The sequence below is a fragment of the Vulpes lagopus genome, chromosome 3, assembly GCF_018345385.1.
Source record: "Vulpes lagopus strain Blue_001 chromosome 3, ASM1834538v1, whole genome shotgun sequence".
NCBI lineage: Eukaryota > Metazoa > Chordata > Mammalia > Carnivora > Canidae > Vulpes > Vulpes lagopus.
In genome coordinates, this window is record NC_054826.1 from 139810852 (window position 1) to 139825695 (window position 14844).

The 14844-nt window shown below is 38.9% G+C and overlaps 1 protein-coding gene across 1 annotated transcript in view; it reads left to right on the plus strand.

Annotated features, from left to right (window-relative positions):
• The window catches only part of PLPPR5 (phospholipid phosphatase related 5), a 121214-nt gene that overhangs the window by 72916 nt on the left and 33454 nt on the right, over positions 1–14844 (plus strand). Inside the window, exon 4 of the mRNA XM_041750720.1 lies at positions 7031–7207. Coding sequence (XP_041606654.1) covers positions 7031–7207 — 177 coding nt within the window. The remainder of the gene's footprint in view (positions 1–7030; positions 7208–14844) is intronic.

Sequence of the window (14844 nt, forward strand, 5' to 3'; positions counted from 1 at the left end):
TCTCACTACATACATGCACACAAAATGGTAACTCTGTAAGATAATGGATACATTAATTAGTTTAATTGTGGTTATTTGATAATGTATATATATATATCAAAATCAAGTTATATATATTAAGTATATATATTTTTTGTTTGCAAGTTATACCTCAGTAAATCTGGGGGATATAGGAAAGAGATGAGCCAATATCAGTCAAAATGGAAGATATTATTTAGTTTTAATAATCAAATCTTTGGACTCCTAGGTGGCTCAGCAGTTCAGCGGCTGCCTTTGGCTCAGGGCCTGATCCCAGAGTCCCAGGATCGAGTCCCACGTCAGGCTCCCTGCATGGAGCCTGATTTTCCTTCTGCCTGTGTCTCTGCCTCTCTCTGTGTATGTCTCTCATGAATAAATAAATTTTTAAAAAATCTTAAAAATAATCAAATCTTTGTCAGAAGAGAACAGGAATTTCTAAATTCCCAAACTACCTTTACATACCAAAAGCAAAATTTGAAGTTCTGAGTATCATGAGCCAGTAATAGAGAGAACACTGGATATCATATGAGAGGAGGTACCATCAACTTAGGAGAAGAGAAGGTGCATTTCTGGGCCTAGAAAGTGACAAGATTGGAAGAGAGCAAAGGGCAGGATGGCAGATGTGGTGATCATTTTGAGGGAGTGCCCTTGGGTTAGAAACTCTGAGAAGGAAATTGGTCACCAGATAATAGAAAATCTAGAAAAGTTGAAAACAGAAAACAGAGGGGCTTATTCCTTGTTTCTGGCTTGAAACAGGAAGAACTTAACTTAATTGCACCCCTAGAGCAGTAGGGCAGGCAGCAGAAAGATGTATGACGCACACCAGAGCTAGGGATGACAGCAGCCCACCTGGGGCTAGAAGGAAGATATGCTGGAGATTCAGAGGATTTTTATAGCATGTGAGCCTAGATGGAACAAGTCAGCATGGGTTCACAAGGACTTTAGCAGTGATTGTCAGTAGAGCACTCAGTGGAGACCAAGAAAGAGAAGCACGGGGCAGTGGAAACCAGCAGAGATGAAGAGGCCATTCTGTAGGACAGCCCTGTGGCTGCTCTGAAGTTGCCGCCCCACTTGGGCCGCGTAGTCTTGCAGACCTCCAGCTGGACCCCAGTACCATTTTTGCCAGAAAGCAAAGAATGGAAAACTGAGAACAACTGAGGGTTTATTAAACATTCCTCCCTCCCCTGTTCCATCTCTATTCAGTCTTGGATGGATGCTCATGATGAAGTTTAGATCATTATGGAAAATAAAGTAGCTGCATGCTTTATATGACCTAGATTGTGGTATATAAAATTTATGGCTTCAATATACTACTGTTTATTGCATTCCCCCATCACAGCCCTGAAAGGTCTGAATTATGTGAACACAAATCTGTCTGGCACAAAGTCTATGATCTTCCCTCTACTACATTACCTCCCATCACCGTTCTGTTACATACCCTATCAGATATCTTATTGTTGTTTGGCGAATTTATGAATGTGGATAAGTATGGATACAACAGTAAGACTTTCAGGACATAGCGTGTCTAGCTTAATAAATGAACCTAAAATACAGTGCTCAGTGTCTCCATAACCAACTTGCAAATAAATCTCTAGTGGAGTGCCATAAGGTTCTGTCTTTGATGCTGTCTTGTTAGTGGTGATCTATATAGAGCTAACGAGAAGCTCAGAGAAAGAACTAATATGATAAATGTCATCACAAAAGTTCAGAATGAGGGGATCCCTGGGTGGCTCAGCGGTTTGGTGCCTGCCTTTGGCCCAGGGTGCGATCCTGGAGTCCTGGGATCGAGTCCCACTTCGGGCTCCCTGCATGGAGCCTACTTCTCCCTCCTGCTGTGTCTCTGCCTTTCTCTCTCTCTCTATCATAAATAAATAAATAAATATTTGTTTAAAAGTTCAGAATGGTCCTGATAGGGTGAAATATTTTGAGAACAAGAAATTGGATTTTTTTTAATAATCCCAGGAGTCCAAAATAGGGGAACCTGCTAGAGCATCAGCCCATGAAAGAAATCACAAACACCCTGACCAGTAGTGCTATGTAGGTACTAAAAAATAAAACCCCCAAAACAGATTCCTTTTTTAGATTGTATTATTCAAAATAGTCAAAACATGGAAATCAGTTTAAAGATGATCCAATCCTAACCTAATTACAAAAGACAGATTCATGAGTAGGAAGACTCATGCATGGTCTTTTGGATTGGGTACAATCCAAAAAAGTTATAATTGTACTCTGGGCTGGTCAGAGGATGTGTGCACTGGCGGGCTTAATATTGGACTCTACATTCTGGGAGGAGGACTAGAGTATGTCAGAAGCACTAGAGTGTCATGTTGCTGAGGGATCTGGCCACTGAGTTGCTTCTATCCTGATGGGTGGAATTTAGGTCAGTTCACCTATAGGAGGGAGGGGGCAAAGGATAAGAGTAGGTGGTAACCACTTACAAATAAACAATTAGTGGCTGTCTTTAGAAAGATAACTTGGAAGAAAGAAAAAACTGCAAAATAGCATAAGGGAAAGGTGAAAGAAGCATAAAAACAAGAGAAGGAACCAATTTATCCACATGCTGTGCCACGAAGCCACCATTAACTTAATGATCCCAACTCACCAGGCACCACCTTCACAATCAGGCAGTGCAGTAGGTCCTGGGCTTGCTGTGTTCTTCAGCCTGGCCCTGACTTAACCCCTGCAGGTACTAGGCATTCACCATGGGCCATGCTTATAACTTGTCTACATGAGTGGCAGAGCTAGGAATTAAACTAGATCTTATTGGCTGCAAAGTGGATGAGCTAATCACTAGGCTACAGTTATCTCTTCCTTTGGACCCGTTTTACAAATCCCAGTACATTTCATTATTCACACACTGAGCAGATATTGATTGACTGTAGTAGTTCTCTTTTGACACCATGACAGATTATCACAAACTTAGTGACTTAAAATAACCCAAATTTATTATCTTGCAGTTCTGCTATTCTGAAATTCAGCATGGGTTTCACAGGGATAAAATCAAGGGTTGAGGGGCACCTCAGTCGGTTAAGCAGCTGCCTTCAGCTTGGGTCGTGATCCCGGAGTCCTGGGATCGAGCCCCGCATGGGCTCCCTGCTCCATGGGGAGCCTGCTGCTTTCCCTCTGCCTGCCCTACCACCGCCTGCTTATGCATGCATGCACGAGTGCTCTCTCTCTGTCAAATAAATAAACAAAATCTTAAAAATTAAAAAAAAAAAGTCAAAGGTTGAGCCCAATCGCACTCCTTCTGGAGTCTCTAGGGAGAGAATTCATTCTTTGATTTTTCTCAACTTCTAGGGTCTGTCTGAATTCCTTGGCTTGTGGCTCCCTTCCTCTGTTTCATAGGATGAGAATGTGGGCATCTTTAGGGTGCTGTATTCTTCCTATCATAGGTGCCTGGCCTGTACTGGGTCTTGCTCCAGGCAATATGAGATAGACAAGGAGGAGAAAGACAATAGTAAGTAAACAAAATACATATGCCAGAAAATTTGTGTGCCAAAAGCAAAAACCAATATAATCATCTCAGTAGCTGCAGGAAAAGCATTTGACAAAATTCAATAGTCATTCCTCCACCCCTTCCTCTTTGCTGGGAACTCGCATACTCATCTTTCTGGATCTCACCTTAGATGTCTCCTCTTGAAGAAACAGTTTCAGGTGTATAGTAAGTGCTTAACAAACACAAATGTTTGTCTGTTTTTATTTTTATTTACTTATATAATAGTATTTTAAAATCATATGGTGCTTTCTCAAGTTACCCAACAGATGGATGTTTATTATCACAAGTGAGTCAATTCACATTTCTGGATAACATGGGCATTGTGATTACATTTTAGTAAAAGCAAACAAGTAAGCAAAAACTCTTTATGTATGTGTCAGTTGTTGTATATATTTGTGTAAGTGAGGAGGAAAGTGTAGAAGAATATATGCCAGACTGTTAGCGGACAACAAATGATCAGCTTTGGATTCTGCATCTTTATGCTGATAAATACTCATGGAATGGATGAACAAAGACTGCTAATAATAAGAGGTTAAATAATGAGAGGGTCTGTAAGGTAGTGAGCATCCAGTGACCCTTGAGGACTGAGTGGGTATCATTTTGTTCAAACCATACCCTCTTCTGTTTGTTTTATTTTAGCTACATTTTGACATCTGGTTAACCTAGATGGTTTTATAAGTGAATTAAAAACCAAGAGAGCATTAATAATCAATTTCTGTACTGCATCCAACTTGCTTAATAGATTCTTATGCCATAATTTCCTCTTCTGCAAATTAGGAATAATAGACTTTCTACAAGGATAACACAATTAGACTGGTTAAAAGGCACTTATATTCATAAAGTACCAAAGAGTTGTTGAATATAAGTGAAAACTCTCTAATTTTTCTTTTGTGACATCCATGCCAACTGATCATGCTCCAGAAAAATCCGTGTATTATAACGCACTGCTATGATCCACCTTAAAGTTAAATGTATTTGTACAAATGTCACCCTTTTTCCATAACCCTTAAAATTCAATCTTCTTTTCTGGGTCTGGCTAGTAAGTGGGGATCTGGTGGAGGAAAAGCCAAATTCCAGGCTATGTTTCATGAGTTGTCTTTGTGGACAGACTATATCTTTAGACTCCTTACAACCAATGCTTGAGTCATTAGAGCAAGTAGCGCAAACATTCAAAAAGAAACTTCACAGTCATCACCAAAGCTAATAGATCACTCTAAGCCTACATAACTTGGACAGGTATCTGAGATGGTCTTTGAGGATGAGGGGGAAGACAGTGCTTTCCAAAACCAGATAGATTCTGTAGTAGGTTTTCCACATAGGCCATACTCACATTACTTCTTATTTCCCTCTAACAGCAGAGTTGAGATATAGCCTCACTCTAGGATACTACAGTAACCTTCTTTTTCCTCTCTTTGATTTCAACTCTCTTGTATGTCCATTGGCCATTTCCTCCATGCAAGAAATCAGTAAAGAAATAAGAAAGAGTAAGAGGTGCTTTACTTCTCATTTGCACCTCTCCATTCTCAGCAGTGCCACCCCCAATAGCCAAATTGTATTTTCTTCATAAGCTTTATCTTGATTCAATTTTTTCATCAATAAAATGAAAGTATGATGAGATCTGACTTCTATGGATATTTTGAGAATTTAATAAGATAATCTAAGGTACTTAGAACATTGCCTTGAACAGCGATCACTCATTAAGTCATAGCTATAATGAATATTAGCAATATTATTTGCAATACTATTCAATTATCATTCCACATTTATTTTTGTCTTAATAAGGACAGAATATGTTTAGAGTCCTGGACAGATGTGAAGAAATACAAAAGTAAAAAAAAAATTAATTGACGTTATAGCTGTGTTAAAAGAAATCTCACCAGCAGCCCAAATTTCACTCCCTATTCATGTGCACTAGTCAAATAAAGAATTACTCCATTAGATGCATCACTGGCAACCTGAAGTGGTGTGATATCCCAGCCTTGTTATTCGTGTGGGCAGAGCTCTTTAACACATTCTCTCAGAAAGGCAGAAACATCATTTTCTCTCTCTCGTCTCTTCTTGTTTCCCCCTCATGTATACTTATCCTTCGTCACTGAAATTATTCAGCTCTTCCATGCACGGGCTTAGAATACACAGACTCAGCTCCAAAGATCACAAGCCCAAGATGAAACAATTCAACTTTTTTTTTTTTTCCTCTAGAATATTGGGACCTGAGAGAGATGGCAAAGGGCTAGAACTTGGATAGATAGAAGCCTTGTATCACATGGACTGTTTAAATATTCATGCAGCCTCTTCTGGCAGCTAACAGGGCTGCAAACTTTGCCCAGGAAAAAAAAAGGGGGGAAGATAATTACTGAATTTCATCACATTCTGAAATGGCTGCTGTGAAGGAAAACCTTAAGTGCTGATTTTTGGTTTAATCTCTTAGGGAAATATATTTTTTAATTATTCAATGCAGGACAATAGGCAAGTGATTAAATGTATGTCTAAGTTTTTTTCTGAGTATGTCATCAGTGTTAGGTACCCACTGACATTAATACCATAAAAACGTATTGTACTGTCAAAGCCATTTCCTTTATAATTACTTTACTAATGACTTGAAATATTAACTGACACACTCCCCTTGCAGTCAACAGCTTTGCTTATGTAGTAATACAAGGTTTAAATCATCGGCAACTGAGCGATAGAATAAATCAGAGTGGAAGAAAGACCAAATAAATTATTCTTGAGTGTGATGCCTCTAAACATGAGGACATTTCATTTAGTGCAATCAATTGGCACTATATGTTCTTCATTAGCATATGTGAAAACACCAGCAATGTAGGTATCTATTCATTGTCTTGTTTGTTTTAAGGAGACATTTACCCTAAATGTAATTAAGTTTTTTTTGTTGTCCTAATTCTGGCTGATAGATAAAATTTAATAAAAACAAAGTAACTTTCACAATATCTGATAACAACATGAAAGCAAACCTTGTCACCGCAGTGAACCCCAAATTCCTTTTTCAAAGTACTTTCTATTTAGTGAAAATCAACTATATCTTATTTTTTATAGCTACAGTCATACATTCTAACCTATCAATTATACGTCCTTCCAATGTGGCATACAAAAGTGTAAGCATTAAAAACATTCCTTCATCAGTTTGTCCCTTCTAACAGTAGTGATCTAAGATGTCAATTCAGAAAAAACAATAAGTACATTAATAGTTAAATGTTAATAGTTTCACTAGTTAAAAAAAATCACTTGGAATGTCAGTATTCAGTGTTTCTAGGTAATTCATATTACAGAAGAATTGGCCATTAGTAAATATGAGGTAAGTAAAATTAAATAATTACCATTCTTAAATTCCACTTACAAGAAAGTTACTTCAAAAAATTCATAACTAGGACTAATTATTTGAACTCTGTATGCATAGCTATGTCTATAAATATATATGTGTACATATATGCAAATATATTGGATATATATTAAGAAAATACCTTCATGAAATGTTATGTTTTTCATTTAATGTTTCAGATGTACATTACCAACACAATCAAAGCCAAAGGAACAAGACTTGCTAAACCCGTTTTATGTTTGGGCTTAATGTGCTTGGCCTTTCTTACTGGACTCAACAGAGTAGCAGAATACCGAAATCATTGGTCAGATGTGATAGCAGGCTTTCTGGTTGGAATATCTATAGCAGTGTTTCTGGTAAGTACAAACTTACTTGGATTTCACTGTATTTTTGATTAACGTCCATAATCACCTACAAGAAAAAAAAAAGGGTGACTCACATGCAGGTGTCTCTGCATGTGGTGTATCAAATGATAAGATGTATATTTTAAGTCATTCATTTCTTCCTCCTTCCTCATTTGTTCTGCCTAAAGTCAAATTTGGGGAGGAATATATATAAACTCTACACTTAAAGGCGAACCAAATATTTTCGTATTAAATGGAACAGAGCTAAAAACACTCAGTCCTTCTTGGATAGTTTTTAAGAATGGGTTGCTTGGATATTTTAAGAATTTCCTCAGGTCACTTTCCATCCCAGAGTATCTAGAGCATCCCAGAGTACCCCCAAGGCCTCAGCATAGTACTCTCCATGAACTGCCATGTTACAGCGCCTGCTAATAGGTAAACCTCATTTGAGAGATCAGTTGGTTCCCTTCAGCAACTAAAAATGCATGGATGATTTCCAAGATAATACCATCTCACATCAGAATTTGCCAAGTCGTGAAGAGCATCCGTAGTGATTTCTAGTGAAGTAAGCATGCCATCTCTCTTCTTTTTATAAAACCTCTTTGTAGTATTACTACAAAACCAGGTTTTGGTTGTTGGAAAATTTATTTTAGTCTGGCTTTTAAAAAAAAATCAATCCATTATGAGTATATAACATTTAACCCAGATGGAAAATGTGTAGGCTATAAATCAAAACATATTTTTTGCATTGACACATTATAAAGGGAAAAAACACTTTATTTCCATTTTGATTACATTTAAATTGCTTCTCACGCTTAACTTCCCTTCTTCAGCTCCTTTCCCTAGTTCATAACCAGTAAGCAAAAACTCATATGAACCTTTCCAGCTAATGATTTGTGTGCCAGGCATTTTAAATAGGCTATTTTCTGTAGACCGTCCTATGTTAGAGTGGTGAGTAGGACCTGTCCCTGCCCCAAGTTCTGTGCTGGTTTTCTTCCTGATGTCCCCCCTCTGATTCTCCAGGTGCCTGGGAAACGTAGGCCCATTCTAATCTCTCTCCCAGAGATATTTTATGACCCCAGAAAGCCTGGGGCCCTGACCTGGGCCAGAGCCTTTTCCTTCCTTTCACTCACCACAAATGAAGCAGATTGAAACATTTAAAATAAAACAAAACAAGACAAATATCCTGCATAAACCCTAAGTAAAGAACTACCAAAAGTTAAAATGTCAAAGCACTAGTGTCAGATGTAGCTGTCTTTCATCTCCATGGGTCTAGAGCATCTTCACTGGCATCTCATCAGTCTACCTGCTTATCTTCCCATGGCTGTCGCCAACTTTCCTTCACTTCCAGTGAACATCTTGACACCTTGAAAGACCAAATCCAAAACCCTAGTATCTTCCTTGTCACTTCCTTATCTGAAAACCATGTGGTGAATGGGTTGGATTCTGGATCCCTCCTGGGCTCAAGCCTCTCTGACTGTACATATTCAAAACATTCCACAGCAGCCCTTCAGACATTCCCACACACCTGGTAAATGACCTTAATCAAAAGTCACATGAAAATAATGCTTTAACTGTAATAACTAAAACAGACATTTGTGCATTCATGCACAGTCGTTTCTGAGCATGAGTGCCTACAGGTGCCAGGCACTGTGCCAAGAGCTGGGGATGCAAGGAGGCTCAGATGAACATGATGTCTCTCCTGTGAGAGTTACGGTCTGGTTCACGGGTCAGACACTAATAGGGGTTATTCCCTCAAATATTCCCTTACTCCCTTCCTTAAAACATAAACATTTAGTGAAGCCCTGTTATGATCCAGCCACTGTGCTTAGTGCTGGGGATAAATACATGAAAAAGATAGAGTCCATCTACTTGAATAGATCACAAAATAGACACAAAGAGTTTTACAAACTCTAAAATGTAATGATATTAGTTCCTAAACTAAAGAGATTTCTGTTGGGATTAGGGACAGTCTGAAAGAGGTTGGGATACATAAACTTGAAATGTTTGCAAAGCAGGGAGGTCAAAGCTGGGGCATAAGGAATGAGGGGCAAGGAGCACAGTGCTCAGAAGCAACATAAAATGCTTCGTAAGAGGGACACCTGGGTGGTTCAGTGGTTGAGCGTCTGCCTTTGGCTCAGATTGTGATCCCAGGGTACTGGGATCGAGTTCCGCATCAGGCTCCCTGCAGGGAGCCTGCTTCTCCCTCTGCCTGTGTCTCTGCCTCTTTCTGTCTCTCTCCTGAATACATAAATAAAGTCTTAAAAAAATGCTTCATAAGATAGGCCTTTATGGTGCCCTCAGTATATTATAGGCCTGGGCACAGCATTCACACGAGGGGAAGTGACATCTTGGAAGTGGTACCAGTCATCCAACGTGAGTGACAAGAGTGGGAAATAAAAAAAATACAGGGGTATTTATTCTGTATGGCCTTGTAGGTTAGAATAATCTGGGCTTTTTTCTTTTGAATGTGGATGATCTGAGAGCCACTGTCAGAGTTCAAGTGAGTTAAAGCTGGTTGAATCTCAGCTTCTTTATTCACTCAGTTTGTGCCATTGCCAATTTACCTTTCCGAGCCTCAGGTTCTTCCTCTTTAAATGAGGCTAATGACAGCCTCCTTAAAGCTTATAAGGACATAAAAGTTGAAACGGGATGGTGTATGTTCAACAAATGGCCACATGAATGACTGAAATAAGTTCCATAATTGATAGTTTGCTTCCTTTCAGCCCCTTCTCTCCGATACAGTTTGCATTTTGAAACTAGTTTTGCTGGAAAAGTAAAACTCCAGGTGAGGGTAGGGGAGGCAAGTTGTGCGGAAGCAGGGAAATAAGATGGCGCCAATCAGGCCTCCATGGGCACAGAGAGAAGGGAGGCTATCTGGGAGGTTTGTGAAACAGAAGGTTTGGAGCTTGATGGCACACTGGGGATGATGGAGGTGAATGAGAGGGAGCAATCTGTGATGATTCCCAGGCTTCTCATTTGGGCAAATAGAATATTTATTCTGAGCAGCGACTACAGCTCTGGCTTGCAACATCCTGGGGTGTCTCCAGTTATCTTGCAGTGTGTGCAGAACTCTGAAATGGTTCCAGAATAAAATGAGCACTAACCTACTCCAAGACTCTATGTCTTGGTTAAAGGCATCCACATCCCCCAGTCACCCGGGCCCAATGTCTAGTGTCTGCCTTTGACTCATTCTTCTCGACTCACCCGGTGAGTCATCTGATCCCAGTTTATTTCCACTACAAAATGTCTCCTCCACATTTTATGTCTTGGCCATTCTGACCAAAGTGTATACTGTGAGACTATACTCGATTTTCGAGATTAGTGCTTCTTCCCTGTCTTCTATCTCTAGGTTCCTAACTGGCTCCTCATCTCAGACTCTCCAAATACCTCCCGTTCTGCCTCTCTTCTTTAGAACATAAGCTGTTGCTAATAACAAGACAAAACAAAACAAAACAAACCTCATTCCTGCTGCATTAAACTCAGATATGTCCCACTGGGCTTCTGGGATCATCAGTAATCTGGCTGCACTCTTCACAGCCCAGTTTTTTTTTTCCCCTCCTTGCAGTGAAATCCTGTATTATGTATCCACTCAGCTTCCTTTGCCTTGCAGACAGGTTCTGTGTCGCCTTTATGTTTGACCCAGTGAGAATGCCAGTTCCTCCATATTTTTTTTTACAGAGCAAAACAGGGGTCTGGGAGTCATGTGAACCTAGGTTTGAATCCTGCTTTTGCCATATGGTGCATATGTGACCTTCAACAGGTCACTTGGCTCCTCATTTTTTTTTACATAGAATTGTATTTAAAATGGCTTTCCCTCTCCAAGGAATCCTTTCCTCCTTTCCTGTTCACTTTTATCCATAGGATATTTCAATTTTTAATATGCCACATATAATAGTTTTGTTTTTGTTTTTGTTTTGTTTTTGCTGTCAAACCCACTAGAATGTAAGCTGCGCGTGGAGAAGGCGCTTATTTGTTTTCCTCACTGTGTATTCCCAGTACACAGTACAGGGTCTGGTAGATAGGGGGTTCTCAGGAAATATTTGATGCATGAATGAATGAATGGAGGAACTATGTTATTCCCAAAGCTCTTTTGAGGGTTAAATGAAATCTCATACACTGTAGGTACAGTTGAGTGTGGGGTGCAGAGAAGGCTCTGGAGATCATGGTCCTCACTTTTGATGACTATTCAGATCCTTTTTGCACTTGAGATTGTTCTCAGACAAGTCCTAACTTGCCCAGGAAGTGTCCCTGATTACCTGGTTCTCCCATTTTTCTGGAGTTTCCACTGCACTCAAAGTCTGGCCTGTCACATTATACCTGAGGAATTATATCCTGTCTTGTTGATCACTCCCACCCCTGTGTGTTTTCTTTAGTTAGAGAAACGAATCCCCATGCTTAAGAAAATGCAAAACAAATACTAGGTGAACAATAGTTGTAGATTGGTTAATATTATGTAACAAATACATGCTGAACAAATGTCTGCTTCAAAGTGCTTCCAAAAACGATGCCCAGGGTCAAGTTAGTAGTTCAAGTTTACTGAGCACATCAAGAGCTTGTCATATTATCCTGTGTAATGTAATAATAATGGTAAGAGTTATTTGAGTAATCTTTACTAGATTAACTCAATTAATCCTCACAACAGCACAGTGAGATACAGTTATTTTCCTCATTTTGCAGGTAAAAGAAGCAGGTTTAGTTATATTGTGTGGCTTGCCCAGGCTCACAGAGTGAGTAAATCAAAGAGGCTGGTGTTAAGGCCCAGCCTCTTTACCAGAGCCCATGCACTTATCTCCATGCAAAACACATGTATTACTTGCTGCAAGGGAAGAGGTAAAATGACCACAAATAGATCTGATTAATAAATCATCACCAAAGGCAAAAGAACACAAAAATACATGTGTAGTGGTAACTTATTAGTGTCAGTTTTGTAGGACAGGATAAGATTATACACATGGAAGCTGCTAATGTAAAAACAGAGTGTTTCAGAGGAATGTCACTTTAAATTATATAGGAACATTGGGAAACTTGAGAATTCTTGGCTGGACACATGCTCATTAGTTAGTCTATTCATTCTCTGTGGTACTGCGAATACAATGATGAGCAAAAGGAAAAAGAAGAAGGAGAAGGAAGAGAAGAAGTAGAAGGAGAAGAAGAAGAAAGAAGAAGAAGAGGAGGAAGAGGAAGAGGAAGAGGAAGAAGAGCATTTCTGCTTTCATAGAGCTTATAAGGAAGCCCTCTAAGGAAGAGGTTCACATCAACCAAAGTAGTATGTTTTAGGAAGGAAAATTGAGCAAATTGAATGACTGGTTGAATATAGGAGAATCCTATATTCATCCCTTAGGATAAATCCAAGTTTTCAGCCTTGTGTAATCAGGGGAGAGGGAGTGTGGGGGTTGTTTTCCCGACAGAATCCAGAAAAAAATCAAGTTTTATAGGGGGGGGGTCCAAAGATAGGCAGATCTTGGGTTTCACTTTGAACATTTGTTGAATTTTTCATATCTTTGACAACCAAAGGAATGGTTGTCCACTTACCACTTAACTTGGTAAGATATTGCAACCTCTTCTCTTACAAATTGAGAAAATTCAGACCCAGAGGACTAAGAACATACAGACTCAGGATCAAACACCAAGCCTCTTGCTTTCCCCTATGAGGATTTTTCCTTTTTATTTTTTTAAGATTTTATTTATTTATCTGAGAGAGAGAGAGCCATAGGAGGAACAGGGAGAAGGGACAAGCAGGACCCCATGTTGGGTGCAGAGCCTGACTCAGGGCTCCATCCCACAACCCTGAGTTCGTGACCTGAGCCAAAATCAAGAACTTGGATGCTTAATGGGCTGAGCCCCCCAGGAGCCCCCCAACCATGTCCATTTTTCTAATAGGACATCAGTTCCATACTTGTGAATGTTAGCAGGCAAAACTTGCTAAATATTTGAAAATGGTTCTGAAGAAGATTTGGCAATTTCCTCCCTTATAATTTAAATAATAACAGTAATGAATAATCATTATGCTAATAGATACTATTTAATGAATATCTACTATCTGTTAGGTGTTTAAATAGTGGCATTTGAATTCTCAGCTGCTTCAGTGGTATTGTCCTAACCCTCAATTAAGGCAAAGACATAACTGATACAAGCTTTCAAAGAGTTTACGAAACCTAAATAATATAAAAAAGCAATTATACTAATTTCAAAAGCCCATATTAACTCTAGATGAACTTTTCTTCATCTCATGACTTCCATACATCTATGTACATAGTTATTTCATTTCAATAAATATTACTTCACAAGAATTTGTAGCAATATTTTTCATCTGCCTAATCTTTCATTAATTTATAATATTAATGAGAAGGGAAATATGTGTGTATGTTTCATGGAGTGAGTGTGAAACTGCTTGCTTGTTATGCTGTTATTGGCTAAATTCTTGATTATATTCTTTGTACTCTAAGCAGTGGTCAGTTAGCAAACTGCAACCAATTCAACCCGCTGTGTTTTTTTTTTTTTTAATTTACAGTGGAACACTGACATGCCCATTCATTTATGAATTGCCTATGACTGTTTTCACATCAAAAGCAGAGTTGAATAGCTGCTGCAGAGATTGTATGCCAGCAGAGCCAAAAATATGTACTATTGTGCCCCTCCCTTATAACCAAAATTTACTGACCTTTTCTATAGGGAAGTCTTTGCCCTATAGTCTTTTGTAGGGTCATCATTTGATACTAGGTTTATCAAGTTCCCATCTCCAAGCCTGTACCATCCCTTACTTTAAAGATCTTAATGGCACTGATAAAGTTGATGTATCAAATTAGTAGGCTTTGATCTGTGCTTCTGATCTGTAATTATTCATGGAAATGGAAGTATAATAAGTATTCCACAACTAGGGAGATTTTTTTTCTGAAATAAAGTTTCATAGTGTGTGTTATTATTTTGTAGATTTATTAATTTTATTTAAAAACTGGAGAATAATCAAGATCTAATTGGCCTTTGAAAATACTCAGTAATGAGGCCTACTAAAGAAAAGGCTTTCCAGTGGAGCATTTGTGAAAATATACAATGTAAATGTGTAATTATATATTAAGCATTTATCCTTTTTAAAAATGAATGTTAGGTTATAACTGCAAGTAAGTTCTGGGTTTTGGCTTGGTAATAGACTATAAACCCAGCAAAAGAAGGCTCAAGAATATCTTATCCAGGGCAGCCCAGGTGGCTCAGCGGTTTAACGCCACCTTCAGCCCAGAGCCTGATCCTGGAGACCCAGGATGGAGTCCCACGTGGTGCTCCCTGCATGGAGCCTGCTTCTCCCTCTGCCTGTGTCTCTGTCTCTCTCTCTCTCTCAATCTGTGTCTCTCATGAATAAATAAATTAAAAATCTTTAAAAAAAAAAAAAGAATATCTCATCCACTGCTTAATATAAGTAAATATAGCAAGTAATTTTCCTGTGTTAATTTACTATTCCTTACAGTATGATTCACCTGCATCAGAAGCTTCTAGACCCCATCCATCATCTACAAAATCAGAATCTTCAGGGAAGGTTTTAGGAATGTGCATTTTTAACAGTGCTGGGCCTTTATTATTATGTAACCCGAAGTATGAGAACCTCTGGCTTAGTTCAAATACTGTCGCCTATGGGAATATAATCAATTGAAACA